This window comes from Anomaloglossus baeobatrachus, chromosome 9 (assembly GCF_048569485.1).
Source record: "Anomaloglossus baeobatrachus isolate aAnoBae1 chromosome 9, aAnoBae1.hap1, whole genome shotgun sequence".
Classification (NCBI taxonomy): Eukaryota; Metazoa; Chordata; class Amphibia; order Anura; family Aromobatidae; genus Anomaloglossus; species Anomaloglossus baeobatrachus.
In genome coordinates this window covers 205,595,065-205,616,357 of record NC_134361.1, presented here as the reverse complement: position 1 = coordinate 205,616,357, position 21,293 = coordinate 205,595,065, and the positions used below count along the sequence as shown (strand labels likewise).

The 21,293-nt window shown below is 54.1% G+C and overlaps 1 protein-coding gene across 1 annotated transcript in view; it reads left to right on the top strand.

Annotated features, from left to right (window-relative positions):
* Positions 1-21,293, top strand: part of WNK3 (WNK lysine deficient protein kinase 3) — a 194,566-nt gene that overhangs the window by 95,896 nt on the left and 77,377 nt on the right. Inside the window, exon 11 of the mRNA XM_075324920.1 lies at positions 59-3,520. Within this exon, the coding sequence (XP_075181035.1) occupies positions 59-3,520 (3,462 nt within the window). The remainder of the gene's footprint in view (positions 1-58; positions 3,521-21,293) is intronic.

Genomic DNA, 21,293 nt, shown 5'->3' with positions numbered 1-21,293 from the left:
GCTGTCATTTTGGTTATAAAATTTAATGGGGTTTTCTTTTTTCAACTTTTATTTTTAGTCTATGGACGCCCAAATGGCATTTTCAACCGACGGGAAAGCTCTTCCTCAATCCAACACCCTAGACGCGTCAATGATACCCGTATTGCAGCCAGCAGTGTCGGCATTGTCCCCCCAAATAATGTCTTCGCAAATGGCAGCTCCGCAAACAAGGGCAGGCGTTCATCTAGACACTTGTGGCCACGCCGGCGGACAAGTCCTCGGTGCGCCAACCACCGATAATCACGTTCCGACGCTCCTTCCTGTATGTCATCCGGGCATGGTAAATCAGTATGGCATGGTGCATCAGAACCAAAATGTAATGGCAGTGCCTGGGAACGTTCAGCAACACCAGGTGGCCGCGATTCCTTCACAAGACCATATGGCGTATTCCTCAAATTTACCGCAAGGACAGACTTTCCCCATGCAGCCTCATCTGGAGCAGACCTCAAACCATCAGACGTCTTACCAAACTATCGTGGATCAGACCCCCAAGGTCATTCACGCCGCCGCGGCACAGGACGCTGTTTTGCAGCAAGTCCGCACCGAACATCCCCACGAGATGGAGCATCCGCCGTTCACCGCACCCGTTTGCGCGGTCCCTGAAGCTTCGGGGCTCCCGCAGCAAATGATGACCTCTACGCAGGAGCAGCACCAATTGTCACAAATACCTGTCCACATGGCCAAACCTGCAGCAGAGCAGTTCTCTCAGCATGCGGAGCATTTTCCTAATGCCAAGCAGAATCCTGCGGAGCAGCCTCTGTACATCCAGATTCCTCCAATGGAAGTGTATGGGCAGCATCCAGTTGTTGCCGCCGACCCGGCTCAGAGGACGGTTGCACAGTCTGATCAGACCACCTTTGTGCAGCAAACGGGGGTCTTGCCTGAACAGCTGATTTACAACCAGCAAATTCTGCAATCTGCTGACCAGATGCGTTACATCCTGCAAAATATGCCTTTACCGGACCAGTATATTCATGCCCAGCCGCCAGTTTATCCACCACAGTCTTTGGTACCTGAAAAATCTGCGTATCACCAACCAGCTGCGTCCACTGAACAGATGATGTATGTACAGCAGACCCAGGCCGCATCCGGGGAGAATCCGGTGTATTCTCAGCCATCTGATCCGAATATGTACGCCCAGCAATCTGCATCCGCATCTGACAAGCTTGGCTACGGCCATCAAGTGGTTAATCCAAATGAGCAATCTGTGCATGCACCGCAAAATATACCCCAATCAGATCTCGTGTATTCTCAGAAAATCATCCCACCCACCGAGAAAGCATTGTATGCCCAACAGACCGTGCCCTCAGCCATGCAGCATCCTTTATATGCCCAGCAAAGTGTGACCCAATCCGAATTGCAGCCATTGTACGGAAAGCAAGCGGTGCCACAACCAGAACTGCAGACTGCATATACCCAGCAAGGTGGACCCCCGGCCCTGGAGCATCCTGCATACCCCCAACAAGCTATACCACCACCGACTGAACAGCCACTATATGCCCAGCATTTAATGCCAACAGCTGACCAACCTGTCTATGTTCAGCCTGTGAGTGCACAGCATATGGCGCCACCAATAGAGCAGCCCCTACAGGGTCAGCATCAAGGACCACCACCTGAGCATGCAGTTCATGCCCAGCATATGACCCCCTCAGCTGAGCAGTCTGTTCCTGTCAGGCATGTAATGCCACCGTCTGAGCAACCTGTATATGCACAGCATGCGGTGGCACCGTCTGAGCAGCCTATGTATGTACAGCAGTCTGTGTACGTACAGCATCCGGTGGCACCGTCTGAGCAGCCCGTATACGCTCAGCATCCGGTGGCGCCGTCTGAGCAGCATGTATATCCCCAGCATCCGGCGGCGCCGTCTGAGCAGCCTGTATATGCCCAACATCCATCAGCACCGTCTGAGCAGCCTGTATATGCCCAGCATCCGGTGGCACCGTCTGAGCAGTCCGTATACGCCCAGCATCCGGTGGCGCCGTCTGAGCAGCATGTATATGCCCAGCATGCAGTGGCTCCGTCTGAGCAGCCCATATACGCCCAGCATCCGGTGGCGCCGCCTGAGCAGCCTGTATATGCCCAGCATCCGGTGGCGCCTTCTCAGCAGCCCGTATACGCCCAGCATCCGGTGGCGCTGTCTGAGCAGCCTGTATATGCCCAGCATCCAGCGGTGCCGTCTGAGCAGCCTGTATATGCCCAGCATCCAGCGGTGCCGTCTGAGCAGCCTGTATATGCCCAACATCCGGTGGCGCCGTCTGAGCAGCCTGTATATGCCCAGCATCCGATGGCGCCTTCTCAGCAGCCCGTATACACCCAGCATCAGGTGGCGCCGTCTGAGCAGCCTGTATATGCCCAACATGCGGTGGCGCCATCTGAGCAGCCTGTATATGCCCAACATCCGGTGGTGCCATCTGAGCAGCCCGTATACGCCCAGAATGCTGTGCCACCGTCTGAGCAGCCTGTATATGCCCAGCACGCAGTGCCACCGTCTGAGCAGCCTGTATATGCCCTGCACGCAGTTCCGCCGTCTGAGCAAAGCTTATATGCTCCTCAAGACTTATATGTGAACCGATCGACCGTCGCACAACCTCCTCCCAAGGATCAGCTGCTTTATAAATCAGAAACCCCTGTAATTAATCACCAAGGATATCCTCAGCCGCCTCCTCATAATCAGGCAATCTCTGCCGCAGACCAACTTGCATTTGCCCAGCGTACAGCATCGGGGGCCGAGCATCACCTGCATAGACCAGTGTCTCCGGCTGCCCCCGTCTATGCTGCACAACAAGTCCCAGCAGCGGATCAGGTCTATGCACAGCAGATGGCTGCTCCTGCCAATCAGCAGCTGTACACCCAGCAGACGGGCTCTCACCCAGGCATGTACAGCTCCCACCAGCCTGTATATACCATGCAGCACGCCCCTCCTGTGTCCGAAAATCCAGTGTTGTACAGCCACGCATCCCCGCCAGTGCATGGACTGCCCTCTGAACTCCCAACAAACCTGCAGCTGCAGAAAACCATGACCCCACCACAAGACCACAGACCAGAAGGGCCGGCTGAAAACGCCGCTTATCCCCAGCAGTCTGTACAGTCTCCAGATAGTGGTCGTCCCTTAATGGTCCACCCTCAGCAGAACGGCCAGCAACATAACCTGCATGTGAACGCTTCCTTGCCCACCCAGGAGTCTTACCTGCAGTCCCAGCTTCCCCCTGCACAGGCGATGCCCGGACCGCTCCCTCCATCGCACAACAAGGACACCATCAATCAGATCGCCGTACAAAGTCAAGTTCATTCTGCCTCAGAGCAGCCGGCACCACCACATCTACATCAGCAGCCGCGTCCTCTCCAGCCGGACAACCATGAATCGTCACCGCAGCCCGGATACCTTAATTCCATGTCACAACCCTCCTCCTCCTCAACAACGGAGAACGTTGCTCCTCAGGATGCCTACCAGAGCCATCAGCCAGATCCGAAATTCCAGCAGGTACGACAGTGTTCCCATTCTGTGGCACATTGCAGTTTTCTTCTCTGCCTGTCTCCATAAACGTGGCCCATCTATGATTGTTGCTCCTGATGTACGCAGCGCATGTTGGATGCATACATCAGGAGAGCTTCTCTGTGTATACATCCGAAAGGCGTTTGCTGTATCGGCAACCTAGTACCATAGTAAAAAAAAACCAAAACGTCTACCATGGTATAATCTTAGGGAACTAGAGATCAGGCTGCACTTTACACCTCCAAGGTGAAAAATGCAGCCTGATCCCTAGATTACATGGCGGGGGTAAAAAAAATATATATTATTTCTTTAACGTTCCTATGGGAGACCCAGACCATGGGTGTATAGCTACTGCCTCCGGAGGACACACAAAGTACTACACTCAAAACGTGTAGCTCCTCCCTCCCAGCATATACACCCCCTGCTAGCCAGTCCTAGCCAGTTCAATGCTTTGTGTTTCAGGAGGTTACACACACACACATGCATTCTCTGATTTTGAGTTTTGATTTTTCCTTCTGGATCAAAGATTTGGAAGAAAAGCGGGTCCAGCTGGACTCCCGGCATGTCCCTTCTCACCCCACTGTGTCGGCGGTGCTGTTAAGGTTGATTTTCCAAGGCTGGAGCCTTCTCATGCCGCGCTCCTTCACCATCCCATGCAGGGGCTCTGGCTTGAAGTGGGAGCCAACACGGTTCTCACTGCTTTGCAGGAGACCGGTCTCCATCCGCAGCCCTTTTTCAGGATCCTGCTGGACGGAGCTATCACCCCCCAGGGACCTGGCAACCTGCGTCTCACAAGCTAAGTATATGAGACGTTATTACCACAGAAAGTGGTCTTTCCAGGGGTCCTTTATATTTATTTATTGGGGGAGTGTGTTTTATGTTTTGTGTTAACGTTTCCGGCCGGTTCTCCAGCTTTCACTGGAGAACCGCGCCGACGGTGCCTGCACGCCGGCCGCATGTTTTACTCTAGGCCCCGGCTTCGCCTGAGGCCTAGTTTCGGTTTCCACTGTCTCTGCATGTCAGTCATGCAGAGGGACAGTGTGGCTCCGCCCAGCGGCTGCGCAGCACAGGGAAGGGACACTCCTCACTGAGGAAGGATTCCCTCCCCTGGCTACCTCATTTGCCGCTCTCAGAGTAGGCCCCGCCCCCTCTCCTCGCTCCGGTCGCCATTTTCTCAGCGTTCTCTGTGCCTGCATAGGCACAGAGATTCCACATTGTGACAAGTGGGGGCCGGGGCTGAGGGACTAGAGGGCACAGACATGTCTGTTTAAACGATCTGCAGCCACAACCTCCAGTTTGTGCAGCTGCTTATTTTATCTGTTTATATATGCTGGGGGCCATTCTAGAAGGAGGCTGTGGACAAAAAAAGCGCAAATAGGGTCTTACCCCGATATATGTGGGGTGGGGAAGGGGGAGTAAACTCACTCACCTGATGTAGTTGTGACAGTCACAACTACTATAAGTGCATGTAAAACAAGATCCACGGCTGCAGCCACCCAGTGGCAGACATCAGAGAGCAATAGAGAAGGGTGTTCAATTGCCGCGCCAACAGATCACTCATTCAGATGATGACCAATGTCACTTTATTTTCATACAGGTCTACGCGTTTCTGGAGCACCTGCTCCCTTCCTCAGGACCATCAGGTTAAAAATAACATCAAATCTTATTTTCTTCGGCGCTCCATTGGGAGACCCAGACGATTGGGTGTATAGCTACTGCCTCCGGAGGCCACACAAAGCATTACACTAAAAAGTGTAAGGCCCCTCCCCTTCTGGCTATACACCCCCAGTGGGATCACTGGCTCACCAGTTTTCTGCTTTGTGCGAAGGAGGTCAGACATCCACGCATAGCTCCACTGTTTAGTCAGCAGTAGCTGCTGACTATATCGGATGGAAGAAAAGAGGGCCCATATAGGGCCCCCAGCATGCTCCCTTCTCACCCGCGGTGGTGCTTGTAAGGTTGAGGTACCTATTGCTGGTACAGAGGCTGGAGCCCACATGCTGTTTTCCTTCCACATCCCCTGGAGGGCTCTGTGGAAGTGGGATCTTGCCGGCCCCCAAGCCCTGAGGCCGGGCTCCATCCACAGACCCAGAGAACCTGCTGGATTCGGAGCATGAGTACAGTCAGGGACAAGGCCCTGCATCATTCAGGTACTCGGTGTCCCCGGCAGGCACGGACACTCTCAAGGCTTGCTGAGCGTTATAGTGCGCCGGGGACAGTAGCGCTGTGCGCTGGGGTTAGGTCACTGCAGCTTGGCTGAGTGACGTTACATGTTGGGAACTACTGCGCCGACCGCTCCTGGAGCGGCGGCGCAGCTGCGACTTGTGGTGCGCCGGGGACTTTGCGCCGACCGCGCTTTTACGGCGGCGGCGCTTCTAACTTTAGTACCCGGCTTCTGCGGCCTAGCGCCGCTTCGTTCCCGCCCCCACCCTGTCAATCAGGGTAGGGGAGAGACGCTGCTCAATTGGCAGCGCCGAGGGCTGGAGCTTTATTTACATGCTCCAGCCCTCTCACTAGGCACAGGGGGAAGCAGGCTTCCCGCTCTTCGTCTGTATACGCCCAGGGCCCGCCCCCCCTCTCCACAAGGACGCCGGCAGCCATTACACATGCAGTCTGGCTGGGGAAAGGCAGCAGGCTCTGGGAGACCCAGACTAAAGGGATTTCGGCGACCACACACCCGCTCTTAAGCGGGCGGTAAGCAGCATTTTAGTGCTGGCCCCACTAGTGCCTCAGTGTTATATTAGTGTACTTTTTTTTCTTGGTACCATATATATATATATATATATTTATATAGTTGCACTGTAAGGTCGCTTCTTGGCTGGACACCCTGTACTGCTCTGAGGAGACAGCAACATGTCATCCGCAAAACGCAAGGGTGCCAAGGCACAGGCTGTGTACACTGTTTGTACTGCATGTGGGGCTGATCTACCGGCAGGCTCCAATGACTCACATTGTGTGCAATGTTCAGTCCCAGTGGCACTTCGTCAGCCAGAGCCTATTGTGGTGGTAGCCCAGGCAGAGCCGCCTGCGTACCCTGCCCCGGTGACGGGGACAGACTTTGCAGTTTTTGCTGATAAAATGTCTGTGACTATGACAAAAATCCTTGAGACCTTGCAGTCCAGGCCAGTTACTCAGACCATGGACACTGCTGTGTCTATGCTCCCTGGTCCCCCTCAGTTGGAACTAATCCGTACTTCAAGGGGGTCTCAAGCATCACAGGCTGAAGTCTCTGACTCAGATGACAGTCCCAGGCAGCCTAAGCGTACTCGCTGGGAAAGACCCTCGACGTCATCACACTGCTCAGGGTCTCAGCGACAAGAGTCTCTCTGTGATGAGACTGAGGACGGTGATCAGGATTCTGATCCTGAGGCCCCTCTCAATCTGGATGCCCCTGATGGTGACGCCATGGTTAATGACCTTATATCGGCAATTAATAGACTGTTGGATATTTCTCCCCCAGCTCCTTCAGCAGAGGAGGCAGCTGCACAGCAGGAGAAGTTCCATTTCCTGTATCCCAAGCGTAAATTAAGTGCTTTTTTGGACCACTCTGACTTCAGAGAATCAATCCAGAAACACGACGCTCATCCAGACAAGCGTTTCTCTAAACGTTCTAAGGATACCCGTTATCCTTTTCCCCCTGAAGTGGCCAAACGCTGGACCCAGTGTCCAAAGGTGGATCCCCCAATTTCCAAGCTTGCGGCTAGATCCATAGTCGCAGTAGAGGATGGCGCTTCACTTAAAGATGCCAACGACAGACAGATGGACCTTTGGTTGAAATCTGTCTATGAAGCTATCGGCGCGTCGTTTGCTCCAGCATTCGCGGCCGTGTGGGCACTCCAAGCTATTTCAGCTGGTTTAGCACAGGTGGATGCTATCATACATCCAGCAGTACCGCAGGTGGCGTCCCTAACTTCGCAAATGTCTGCGTTTGCGACCTATGCTATCAATGCGGTCCTAGAATCTACGAGCCGTACCTCTATGGCGTCCGCCAATTCTGTGGTTTTGCGCAGAGCCTTGTGGTTAAAGGACTGGAAAGCAGATGCTGGTTCCAAAAAATGCTTGACCAGCTTGCCATTATCTAGAGACAGACTGTTTGGTGAGCCATTGGCTGAAATCATAAAACAGTCCAAGGGTAAGGACTCTTCCTTACCACAGCCCAGAGCAAGTAAACCTCAACAGAAAAAGTGGCAGTCGAGGTTTCGGTCCTTTCGAGGCTCGGGCAAGGCCCAATTCTCCTCGGCCAAAAGGACTCAGAAGGAACAAGGGAGCTCAGATTCCTGGCGGGCTCACTCACGCCCCAGGAAAGCAAATGGAGGAACCGCTTCCAAAGCGGCTACCTCATGACTTTCGGCCTCCTCCCTCCGCATCCTCGGTCGGTGGCAGGCTCTCCCGCTTTTGCGACATTTGGCTGTCACAGGTCAAAGACCGGTGGGTAACAGACATTTTGTCTCGCGGGTACAGAATCGAGTTCAGTTCTCGCCACTTCGGTTCTTCAGAACCTCCCCACACCCCGACCGAGCAGATGCCCTGCTGCAGGCGGTGGACTCTCTAAGAGCAGAAGGAGTCGTGATCCCTGTCCCCCCTCAGGAACGAGGGCGAGGATTTTACTCCAATCTCTTTGTGGTTCCAAAAAAGGACGGCTCCTTCCGTCCTGTTCTGGACCTAAAACTGCTCAACAAGCATGTGAACGCCAGGCGGTTTCGGATGGAATCCCTCCGATCCGTCATTGCCTCAATGTCTCGAGGGGACTTCCTTGCCTCAATAGACATCAAAGATGCCTATCTTCACGTGCCAATTGCTACGGAGCACCAACGTTTTCTACGTTTTGTGATAGGAGACGACCATCTTCAGTTCGTAGCTCTGCCATTCGGTCTGGCGACAGCTCCACGAGTTTTCACCAAGGTCATGGCGGCAGTGGTGGCAGTCTTGCACTCTCAGGGACACTCGGTGATCCCTTACTTGGACGATCTACTTGTCAAAGCACCCTCTCAAGAGGCATGCCAACTCAGCCTGAATGTTGCGCTGGAGACTCTCCAGACGTTCGGGTGGATCATCAACTTCTCAAAGTCAAATCTGTCACCGACCCAATCACTAACGTATCTTGGCATGGAGTTTCATACTCTCTCAGCGATAGTGAAGCTTCCACTGGACAAGCAGCGGTCACTACAGACTGGGGTGCAGGCTCTCCTTCAAAGTCAGTCGCACTCCTTAAGACGCCTCATGCACTTCCTAGGGAAGATGGTGGCGGCAATGGAAGCAGTTCCGTTTGCGCAGTTTCATCTGCGTCCACTTCAATGGGACATTCTCCGCCAATGGGACGGGAGGTCAACATCCCTAGACAGGAAGGTCTCCCTTTCTCAGCCAGCCAAGGACTCTCTGCAGTGGTGGCTTCTTCCCACTTCATTGTCTCAGGGAAGATCCTTCCTACCCCCTTCCTGGGCAGTGGTCACGACAGACGCGAGTCTGTCAGGGTGGGGAGCAGTTTTTCTCCACCACAGGGCTCAGGGGACGTGGACTCAGCAAGAGTCCACCCTTCAGATCAATGTTCTAGAAATCAGAGCAGTGTATCTTGCCCTACTAGCCTTCCAGCAGTGGCTGGAAGGAAAGCAGATCCGAATTCAGTCGGACAACTCCACAGCGGTGGCATACATCAACCACCAAGGAGGGACACGCAGTCTGCAAGCCTTCCAGGAAGTCCGGCGGATTCTGATGTGGGTGGAGGACAGAGCATCCACCATATCCGCAGTTCACATCCCGGGCGTAGAAAACTGGGAAGCAGACTTCCTCAGTCGCCAGGGCATGGACGCAGGGGAATGGTCCCTTCACCCGGACGTGTTTCAGGAAATCTGTCGCCGCTGGGGGGTGCCGGACGTCGATCTAATGGCGTCTCGGCACAACAACAAAGTTCCGGCCTTCATGGCGCGGTCTCGCGATCAAAGAGCTCTAGCGGCAGACGCCCTAGTACAAGATTGGTCGCAGTTCCGGCTCCCTTATGTGTTTCCACCTCTGGCACTCTTACCCAGAGTGCTACGCAAGATCAGATCCGATTGCAGCCGCGTCATACTCGTCGCCCCAGACTGGCCGAGGAGGGCGTGGTATCCGGATCTGTGGCATCTCACGGTCGGCAAACCGTGGGCACTACCAGACCGACCAGACTTACTGTCCCAAGGGCCGTTTTTCCATCGGAATTCTGCGGCCCTGAACCTGACTGTGTGGCCATTGAATCCTGGATCCTAGCGTCTTCAGGATTATCCCAAGGGGTTGTGGCCACCATGAGACAGGCTAGGAAGTCCACGTCTGCTAAGATCTATCATAGAACGTGGAAGATTTTCTTATCCTGGGGCTCTGCACAAGGAGTATCCCCCTGGCCATTCCAGTTACCTAATCTTCTTTCCTTCCTGCAAGCCGGGTTGGAAAAGGGCTTGTCGCTCGGCTCCCTTAAGGGACAAGTCTCAGCACTATCCGTGTTTTTTCAGAAGCGTCTAGCACGACTGTCTAAAGTGCGTACGTTCCTGCAGGGCGTTTGTCATATCGTCCCTCCGTACAGGCGGCCATTAGATCCATGGGATCTAAACAGAGTACTAGTTGCTCTCCAGAAGCCGCCCTTCGAACCTCTGAAGGAGGTTTCCCTTTCACGACTATCACAGAAAGTGGCCTTTCTGGTAGCGATCACGTCTCTTCGGAGAGTGTCTGAGCTGGCAGCGCTGTCATCCAAGGCTCCCTTCCTGGTGTTCCACCAGGACAAGGTAGTGCTGCGCCCCATTCAGGAGTTTCTCCCTAAGGTGGTATCCTCTTTTTTCATCTTAATCAGGATATCTCTTTGCCTTCTTTTTGTCCTCATGCAGTTCATCGGTATGAGAAGGATTTACATTTGTTAGATCTGGTGAGAGCACTCAGAATCTACATTTCCCGCACGGCGCCCTTGCGCCGTTCGGATGCACTCTTTGTCCTTATCGCTGGTAAGCGCAAAGGGTCACAGGCTTCTAAGGCCACCCTGGCTCGATGGATCAAAGAACCAATTCTTGAAGCCTACCGTTCTGCTGGGCTTCCGGTTCCATCAGGGCTGAAGGCCCATTCTACCAGAGCCGTGGGTGCGTCCTGGGCATTACGACACCAGGCTACGGCTCAACAGGTGTGCCAGGCAGCTACCTGGTCGAGTCTGCACACTTTCACCAAACATTATCAGGTGCATACCTATGCTTCGGCGGACGCCAGCCTAGGTAGAAGAGTCCTGCAGGCGGCAGTTGCCTCCCCGTAGGGGAGGGCTGTCTTGCAGCTCTAACATGAGGTATTCTTTACCCACCCAGGGACAGCTTTTGGACGTCCCAATCGTCTGGGTCTCCCAATGGAGCGCCGAAGAAGAAGGGAATTTTGTTACTTACCGTAAATTCCTTTTCTTCTAGCTCCTATTGGGAGACCCAGCACCCGCCCTGTTGTCCTTCGGGATTTTTGGTTGTTTTTCGGGTACACATGTTGTTCATGTTGAACGGTTTTCAGTTCTCCGACGTTACTTCGGAGTGAATTTGTTTAAACCAGTTCTTGGCTTTCCTCCTTCTTGCTTTTGCACTAAAACTGGTGAGCCAGTGATCCCACTGGGGGTGTATAGCCAGAAGGGGAGGGGCCTTACACTTTTTAGTGTAATGCTTTGTGTGGCCTCCGGAGGCAGTAGCTATACACCCAATCGTCTGGGTCTCCCAATAGGAGCTAGAAGAAAAGGAATTTACGGTAAGTAACAAAATTCCCTTCTTTAACCTGATGGTCCTGAGGAAGGGAGCAGGTGCTCCAGAAACGCGTAGACCTGTATGAAAATAAAGTGACATTGGTCTTCATCATCTGAATGAGTGATCTGTTGGCGCGGCAATTGAACACCCTTCTCTATTGCTCTCTGATGGGGGCCATTCTAGACAGAGCCCCCACCTCTGCAGCATGTCTCACAGAGCGAGGCTGCAGGCTGTTTTTATTATCCACTGCAGGTAGTCTCGTACGGCTGTACCGAGCTCATAACCACTGTGGCCCCTCAGCTTGGAGGCTCATTAGTGGTCCCTCCAGCTGCTCCGGCTTCGGTGGCTGACCCCTGGTTTGGCTGGAATCCTCCAGGGGTCGGCTGTCCCGGCATCTGCTGAGCATGCAGCCCCCTTATCAGGGCGTTTTCTGCTACAGCTCGCTTAGCAAAGCTCACAGAGGACTCTCCTTCTGGTCTCAGACCCCGTCCTCCTGACAGGGAGACGCAGGGTCCCCTGTCCTCCCCGTCCCGCAGCTCTGATTACGAGCTGACTCACTGGACGAGGAGGATGTCTCTACCAGGGGCTCGGACGCTACTTTATGTACCATTGATCCGTCCGTAGGTGACGCAGATGCTAATGATTGGATTGCGTCCATTATACTTGTACTGGACCTCCATCCGCCTGTATCAGGGGAGTATTCCCCGCTGGCAGAAAGGCATCAGTATACCTTTAACAGGACAAGGAGTGTGTTCCTTAACCACTCCAGTTTTCAGCCCACTGTGTCCAAGCCCACAGCCTGTCCTGTCAGACCCCAAAGCGGGGTTCTGCTGCCTGTTTCCCCCTCCCATCATAGGTGGTCAAGGAGTGAGCTCATTCGCCAAGGGTGGTCCCTCCGGTGTCTAGACTTCAGCCCGGATAGTTGTATCATTGGCTGACGGCACCTCTATAAGGATCCCACGGTACATTAATTTTTTACTGGACCTCAATCCGCCGGAGTTACCTTGCCTAGGAGAACACAATGTGTGTTCCTTAACCACTCCAGTTTTCAGGCCACTGTGACCAAGTCCAGGGTCCGCTCTGACAGTCGCTTCCCATGAAGCGTGATTCTGAGGACTGTTTTTTCCCTGTCCACCAATGGTGGTCAAGAAGTGGGCTCATTCACCTCAGGTGGCTCAGCCCGGACCGTTATGTCAGTGGTTGATGGCTCCTCACTTAAGGTTTTGCGGTCCGCCCGGTTGTCCTTCTGGCCAAATCTGTATGGGGGCGGCAGGAGCTTCGTTCTCCTCAGCCTTACAGCAGTGCGGTTTTTTTGTAGCCTTCTCTGCTTCTCTAGAGGAGATGCATTCCCTCACAGGGACTCTATGCCCGAAACGGTTGCCTGAACTTCCAGACTTCAGTCTTTTCATCCTATGCCATGTCTGCCATGCTGGACACCGCACGGCGGTGGCCTTGGCTACTTTCCTCGCTATCCGCAGGCTCCTGTGGCTTTGAAAATGGAAGGCAGATGCCTCTATAGAAGTTCCTTGCTGGGCTCCCTTTTGTGGGACCAGTCTCTTCGGAACCAACTGGATGAAATTAAGGAAGCTCTTGGCGGGGAGAGTTCTTCCTTGCCACAAACCTAAACCAGGGAACCTGTCCAGGGCAGGAATCAGTTGAGGTTTCGGTTCTTTCCGTTCCTCCGTCTGATCGTTCTCTAAGCCATCGGCCTCGTCCTCTAGCTCGGCCAAGGTTCATAGACCCAAATGGCGCTCGAAGCTGCGTCTTCAGAAGACCGCAGGAGATGCTGCCACTGAGTCAGCTTCCTCCGAGCTATCTAGCCACGCCAACAACCTCCCTGGTCGGTGGCAGGCTCTCTCCACTTGGCGACGTATGGGGGCGGGATTATATCTCCCATGGCTACAGGATGGAATTCTATCCACCTGCCAAACAGATTTTTTCTGTCAACTCCCCCCGGCTCCAAGGCCGCCGCCTTCTCACAGGCCGTGGCATTTCTTGCAGGCCAATGGAGTAATTGTACCAGTTCCCGACTGGGAACGGTTCTGAGATTTTTGCTTAAATCTATTCCTAGTCCCCGAAGAGGGCGGTGCCTTCCGACCTGGATCTTTAGCTTTTCAAGCATGGTCAGGCGTGGCGTTTTCACATGGAGTCTCGGTCTTGTTCCGTGTGTTTTTTTTTTTTTCACCGGATCAATCAAGAACCCAAGGAGATTCCCTAGCAGCCATCGGCATCAGAGATGCCTATCTGCAGGTGTCAATTGCAGTTTCACACCAGCGTTGGCTACGTTTTGCAATCGGAGTGGTCCAATTCGTGGCTCTTCCCTTGGGGTTAGCCACGGCCCCTCGAGTATTCTCATTGGGGCAGCTGTGATTAGGGTCCTGCACCTCTAGGGATTGGCAGTGATCTTTTGCCCTGGACGGTCTTCTTGTCGGGGCTTTATCCAGTGCAGACTCCTAGCAGAGTGCTTCGCTCACTCTCGCCACTCTAACCAATTCGGGTGGCTTGTCATTCTGTCCAAGTCCACTCTGACTTCGAACCAGAGGTTCCCAGGGACGCAATTCGAGACTCTGTCGGCACTTGTGAAGCTGCTCTTAGTCGAACAGTAGTCCCTCCGCTGGCGGTCGACGTCGTTCTATCAGATACCGAATACAGGTGCTGGTCAGATGGTGGCGTCAATGGAAGCGATTCCTTGCCCAGTTCTCCTGCGTCCTCTGAGACTGGATGTTTTCCGCTGTACAAGCGAACTTCCTCCTTCCACGGGGTGGTGCCTTCGCCACTGACCAGGGGCTCGTTTCAGTGGTGGCTTCGGCCACTCTGTCTCAGGGACGCTCCTTCCTGGCCCCGTCCCGGGTGATCCTCACCAGGATGCTAGTCTATCCGCCTTGGGAGCAGTATATCTCCACCGTGGAGCGCAGGGCGCTTGGACTCTGTCCGAATCAGCCCTCTGGATCAATGTGCTGGAAATCAGAGCTGTATTTCTAGCTCTCTAAGCCTTTCACCATCTGTTGGCGGCTAGGCACATTCGAGTCCAGTCGGACAACGTGACAGCGTTTTCCTACATCAACTTCCAGGGCGGGACACTCAGCCGCCTGGCAATGTTGGCGGCTCAACGCATTCTTCAGTGTACAAGGGACTCCTAGTCCACCGTATCCGCAGCCCACATCCTAGATGTGAAAACTGCGCGGCAGGCTATTTCAGCTGTCCAACCGTGGTCCACGATCCTCAGGTTTTGCGGCAGACGCACTGGTTCATGTTTGGTCCCAGTTTCGTCTCTTTTACGTATTTCACCCTCTAGCTCTTGTCCAGAGTCCTGCGCAAGATCAGTAAAGAGGGCCGTCGGGTCATTCTCATACTCCAGACTGACACAGGCAGGCTTGGTACCCTGACCTGCTCCTTCTGTCCGTTGGGTTGCCATGGCATCTTCCGGACCGTCCAGACCTTTTCTCAAAAGGTCCGTTTTTTCCGCCAGAATTCTGGACTCTCAGATTGACGGCGTAGCTCTTGAGTCCTGGATCTTGACCACTTCTGGTATCCTTCCTGAAGTCATCTCCACTATGACTCGAGCTCCAAAGTGTCCTTTGACCTTTTGGCCTTGCCGACCCTCCTGTCCCTTCCACAGTCCGGTCTACAGCTAGGACTATTCCTCATTAAGGGACAGGTCTCGGCTCTGTCAGTGTGTGCCAGCGGCGTATCGTCCGGCTGGCTCCGGTGCGCTCCTTCAAGGGCGCATCTCACATAATTCCGCCTTTCCGGCGGCCTATGGAGCCCTGGGACCTTAATCCGGTCCTCACGGTTCCCGGAAACCCCCCTTTGCGCCTCTTAGGGAAGTTTCTTTGTTTCATCTTTCACAGAAAGTAGTCTTTCTAGTAGCCATAATTTCCCGCCAGAGAGTTTTGGCTGCACTCTCTTCGGAGTCTCCCCCTTTTTTGGTCTTTTGCATCAAGACAAGGTGGTCTCCGTCCGACTCCGGACTTTTTCCCTAAGGTGGTTACTGCTTCCACCTTATCCGGGGCAATTTTTCCTGCCTTCCTTTTGTCCGGCTCCTGTTCATCGCTTTGAGGAAGCGTTGCATATCCTGGATCTGGTGCGGGCACTCCGGATCTATGTGTCTCGCACCGCCGTTATTAGGCGGTGCACCTCTCTCTGGTGCTGACCGCTAGTCAGCGTAGCGGTCTCTCGGCATCTAAGCCGACCCTGGTTCGTTGGCTTAGGTCGGCCATTTCCGATGCCTACAAGTGTACTCAAGTGCCTTCCCCGCCGGGGATCAGGGCACACTTGATCAGACCTGTCGGTGCCTTTTGGGCTTTCAGGCACCAGGCTACGGCTCAGTAGGTCTGTCAGACTGCAGCTCGGATTAGTCTGCATACTTTTTCGAAGCACTATCCAAGGCATGCTCATGCTTTGGCAAACGCGGGCTTGAGCAGACGCATCTTTCAGGCGTCTGTCGCCCATTTGTGAAGTTAGGTTTCGCCTGCTTCTCAGTTGTCTGTTTATTCCCACCCATGGACTGCTTTAGAACGTCCCATGGTCTGGGTCTCCCATAGGAACGTTAAAGAAAAAGAGAATTTTGTTACTTACCGTAAATTCTTTTTCTTGTAGTTCCGTCATGGGAGACCCAGCACCCTCCCTATTGCCTGTTGGCAGGTTTCTTGTTCCGTGTGTCTTCACCGGCTGTTGTTGTTGTAGACAGAGGTTCCGGTTCTTCCGGGTTTTACTCTCTCTTCTTGTGGGTGGATGTCCTCCTTCAGCTTTTGCACTAAACTGGCTAGGACTGGCTAGCAGGGGGTGTATATGCTAGGAGGGAGGAGCTACACGTTTTGAGTGTAGTACTTTGTGTGTCCTCCGGAGGCAGTAGCTATACACCCATGGTCTGGGTCTCCCATGACGGAACTACAAGAAAAAGAATTTACGGTAAGTAACAAAATTCTCTTTTTATTATTATATTGCCATTAATTCCATGGTGCTTTACAGGTGAAAAGGGTGTACATAAAAACTAGTACAACAATCATTAAAAGTACAAAACAGACTGGTACAGGAGGAGAGCGGACCCTGCCCGCGAGGGCTCACAGCCTACAGGGAATGGGTGAGGATACAGAGCTGGTTGCACAGTGGTTGTTGTAGGCTTGTCGGAAGAGATGGGTCTTCAGGTTCCTCTTGAAGCTTTTCACGGTAGGACAGAGTCTGATGTGCTGAGGTAGAGCGTTCCAGAGTATGGGGGAGGCACGGGAGAAATCTTGTATGCGATTAAGAGAAGAGTAGAGAAGGAGATCTTGTGAGGATCTGAGGTTGCGTGCAGGTAGGTACCGGGAGACTAGGTCACAGATGTAGGGAGGAGACAGGTTGTGGATGGCTTTGTAGGTCATAGTTAATGTTTTGAACTGGAGTCTTTGGGCAATGGGAAGCCAGTGAAGGGATTCGTAGAGTGGCGAGGCTGGGGAGTAGCGAGGGGAGCGGTGGATTAAGCGGGCCGCAGAGATCAGGATAGATTTGAGGAGTTCAAGAGTGTTGGAAGGGAGGCCAGAGAGCAGGAGGTTGCAGTAGTCGAGGTAGGAGATGATTAGGGCATGTATTAATGTTTCTTCATCGTTCCTTATGGGAGACCCAGACCATGGGTGTATAGCTTCTGCCTCCGGAGGACACACAAAGTACTACACTAAAAAGTGTAGCTCCTCCCTCCTAGCATATACACTCCCTGGATAACCAAATATACCCAGTTCAATGCTTTGTGTTCAGGAGGCACACATCCACATTCATGCATTCTCATCTGATTTTCATTTTAAAGAGTTTGAAGAAAAGCGGGTCCAAGCCTGGACTCCCGGCATGTCCCTTCTCACCCCACTGTGTCGGCGGTGTTGTTAAGGTTGATTTCAAGGCTGGAGCCTTACATGCCGCGCTCCTTCACCATCCCTCGGGCTCTGGCTTGAAGTGGGAGCCAGCACGGTTCTCACTGCTTTGCAGGAGACCGGTCTCCATCCGCAGCCCTTTCAGGACCCTGCCGGACGGAGCACTCATCCCTCAGGGACCTGGCCCTGCGTCTCACAAGCTAAGTATTGAGACGTTATTGTCAGGGGGGTCCCTTGTACTTTAATGTTGGGGAGAGTGTGTTTTGTACTATTTGTGACATTTCCGGCCGGTTCTCCGGTTTTCACCAGAGAACGGCGCCGAGGGTGCCTGAGCGCCGGCCGCATTGTAAAATTTAGGCCCCGTCTTCGGCTGCGGCCTAGTTTCGTTTTCACTGCCCCTGCATGTCAGTCATGCAGAGGGACAGTGCGGCGCCGCCCACCGGCCGTTCAGCTCAGGGGAGGACACTCCTCTCTGAGGAGAGGTTCCCCTCCCCTGTATATCCCCTTGGCCCTCCGGTTCCCGCTCTTGGGCTAGGTCCCGCCCCCCCCTCCTCACTCCGGCGCCATTTTTCAGCGTTCTCACACTGATCGGCGCTGGCTGCTGCATCTCTGCAATCTGTCTGGGGGTCCGAGCTGTGGAATCCGGAGGGCACACAAAACTGTCTGGTAAGCCACAACCTCTGGTTGTGGACCTTCTTATACACTCTCTGGGGGTCATTCTGAAGGAGTGTATTCTTTACTGCAGAGCCTCCACCTCGGCAGCATGTCTCACACTAGGAGCAAGGCTGTACTCAATATGCACTGCATGTAAGCTCGTACTGCCTGAACCGAGCACATATCCTCATTGTGATGCCTGCTCTAACATGGTGGTGCCTCAGCCTGGAGTCTCCCCAGTGGTCCCTCAGGCTGCTCCGGCCCAGGTGGCTGAACCCCCGGCTTGGGTAGAAATGTTTCCTAAATCTATCTACCAGTCCTTTGCTGAGCATGCATCAGCCCCCTTCTCAGGGTGCCTCTGCTGCTTCGGCTCGCTCTGCAGAGCTCACAGAGGATTCTTCATCTGCTCCCAGACCCCGTCCTCCTAAGAGGAGACGCAGGGACCCCTCTCCTTCCTCGTCCCGCGACTCCGATTCACGAGTCGACCCGCAGGACGAGGAGGATATCTTTACTGGGGGCTCGGACGCTACCTCCATGTGCCCCATTGATCTGACCGAGGGTGACGCAGATGTGAGTGACTTGATTGCGTCCATTAATTCTGTACTGGACCTCAATCCGCCAGTATCAGAGGAGCAACCCTCTCTGGCAGAAAAGCACCAGTTTACCTCGCCTAAGAGAACAAGGAGTGTGTTCTTTATCCACTCCAGTTTTCAAGCCACTGTGTCCAAGCCCAGAGCCTGTCCTGACAAACGATTTCCAAAGCGTGGTTCTGACGACCGTTATCCTTTTCCACCAGAGGTGGTCAAGGAGTGGGCTCACTCACCAAAGGTAGACCCTCCGGTGTCTAGACTCTCAGCCCGGACAGTTGTATCTGTGGCTGATGGCACCTCACTTAAGGATCCCACTGACCGCCAGGTTGACCTCCTGGCCAAGTCTGTCTATGAGGCGGCAGGGGCCTCGTTCTCCCCATCCTTTGCAGCAGTGTGGGCTCTCAAAGCCATCTCTGCTTCCCTAGAGGAGATGCATTCCCTCACTAGGGACTCTATGCCTGAATTGGTTGCCTTAACTTCCCAGGCTTCAGCCTTTTCAGCCTACGCCATGTCTGCCATGCTGGAGGTCTCTCACCGCACTGCGGTGGCCTCCGCTAATTCCCTCGCTATCCGCAGGATCTTGTGGCTTCGACAGTGGAGGGCAGATGCTTCCTCAAAGTACCACCTTGCTGGGCTCCCATTTGCTGGGACCAGGCTGTTCGGTGAACAACTGGATGAAATAATTAAGGAGGCTACTGGCGGGAAGAGTACTTCCTTGCTGCAGACTAAAACCAGGAAACCTGTCCAGGGCAGGAACCAGTCGAGGTTTCGTTCCTTTCGTTCCTCTAACTGGTCGTCCTCTAAGCCCTCGGCCTCGTCCACTAACTCAGCCAAGGACCAGAAGCCCTCCTGGCGCAAGAAGCCGCGTCCACAAAAGTCCGCAGGAGCTGCTGCCACCAAGGCAGCCTCCTCTTGACTATCTGGCCGAGCCAGCAAACGTCCTTGGTCGGTGGCAGGCTCTTCCACTTTGGCGACGTGTGGTTTCAACACGTCTCCGATCAGTGGGTGCGGGATATCATCTCCCACGGCTACAGGATAGAGTTCTCTTCCAGCCCGCCAAACAGATTTTTTCTGTCAACTCCCCCCTGCTCCAAGGCCGACGCCTTCTCTCAGGCCGTGGCATCCTTGCAGGCCAGCGGAGTGATTGTACCGTTTCCCGCCAGGGAACGGTTCAGAGGTTTTTACTCAAACCTCTTCCTAGTCCCCAAAAAGGACGGTTCCTTCCGGCCCATCCTGGATCTCAAGCTTCTCAACAAGCATGTTCAGGTGCGGCACTTTCGCATGGAGTCTCTGCGATCTGTCATTGCCTCAATGACCCAAGGAGATTTCCTGGCATCCATCGACATCAGAGATGCCTATCTGCATGTGCCAATTGCAGTTTCACACCAGCGTTGGCTACGTTTTGCAATAGGAGAGGAACATTTCCAATTCGTGGCTCTCCCCTTCGGGTTAGCCACGGCCCCTCGAGTATTTACCAAGGTCATGGCAGCAGTGGTTGCGGTTCTGCACCTCCAGGGGTTGGCAGTGACTCCTTACCTGGACGACCTTCTTGTCAAGGCTTCATCCAGCGCATACTGTCAGCGGAGTGTCTCGCTCACTCTCGCCACTCTTGTCCAATTCGGGTGGCTTGTCAATCTGCCCAAGTCCACTTTGACCCCGACCCAAGAACTCACGTACCTAGGGATGCAATTCGAGACTCTGCCGGCACTTGTCAAGCTGCCCTTAGTCAAACAGCAGTCCCTCCAACTGGCGGTGCGCTCTCTGTTGAGGCCCCGCCGTCATTCCATCAGGCACCTCATGCAGGTGCTGGGTCAGATGGTGGCGTCAATGGAAGCGGTTCCCTTTGCCCAGTTCCATCTGCGTCCTCTGCAGCTGGACATTCTCCGCTGTTGGGACAAGCAGACTTCTTCCTTGCACAGGTTGGTGGCTCTGTCGCCACAGACCAGGAGCTCTCTTCAGTGGTGGCTTCGGCCCCTCTCTCTGTCTCAGGGACGCTCCTTCCTGGCCCCGTCCTGGGTGATCCTCACCACGGATGCCAGTCTATCCGGCTGGGGAGCAGTATTTCTCCACCACCGAGCACAGGGCACTTGGACTCCGTCCGAATCAGCCCTCTCGATCAATGTGCTGGAAATCAGAGCTGTGCTCTTAGCTCTCGTAGTCTTTCACCACCTGTTGGCGGGCAAGCACATTCGAGTCCAGTCAGACAACGCGACAGCAGTTGCCTACATCAATCACCAGGGCGGGACTCGCAGCCGCATGGCAATGTTGGAGGTTCAACGCATCCTTCAGTGGACGGAGGACTCCATGTCCACCATATCCGCAGTCCACATCCCAGGCGTAGAAAACTGGGAGGCAGATTATCTCAGCCGTCAAACCGTGGACAACGGCGAGTGGGCTCTGCATCCGGCAGTGTTCCGGTCGATCTGCCGCAAGTGGGGAACTCCGGAAGTGGATCTAATGGCATCCCGGCACAACAACAAGGTCCCGGTTTACGTGGCTCGCTCCCACGATCCTCAGGCCTTTGCAGCGGATGCGCTGGTTCAGGATTGGTCCCAGTTCCGTCTGTCTTACGTGTTTCCCCCTCTAGTTCTCTTGCCCAGGGTCCTGCGCAAGATCAGAATGGAGGGCCGTCGGGTCATACTCATTGCTCCAGACTGGCCCAGGCGAGCTTGGTACCCAGACCTGCTCCGTCTGTCCGTAGAGGTGCCGTGGCATCTCCCGGACCGTCCAGACCTTCTCTCACAAGGTCCGTTTTTTCCGCCAGAATTCTGCGGCTCTCAGATTGACGGCGTGGCTCTTGAGTCCTGGATCCTGACGGCTTCCGGCATTCCTCCCAAAGTCATCTCCACTATGACTCAGGCTCGGAAGTCTTCCTCGGCAAAAATTTACCACAGGACTTGGAGAATTTTCCTGTCCTGGTGTCGCTCTTCCGGCCACGCCCCTTGGCCTTTTG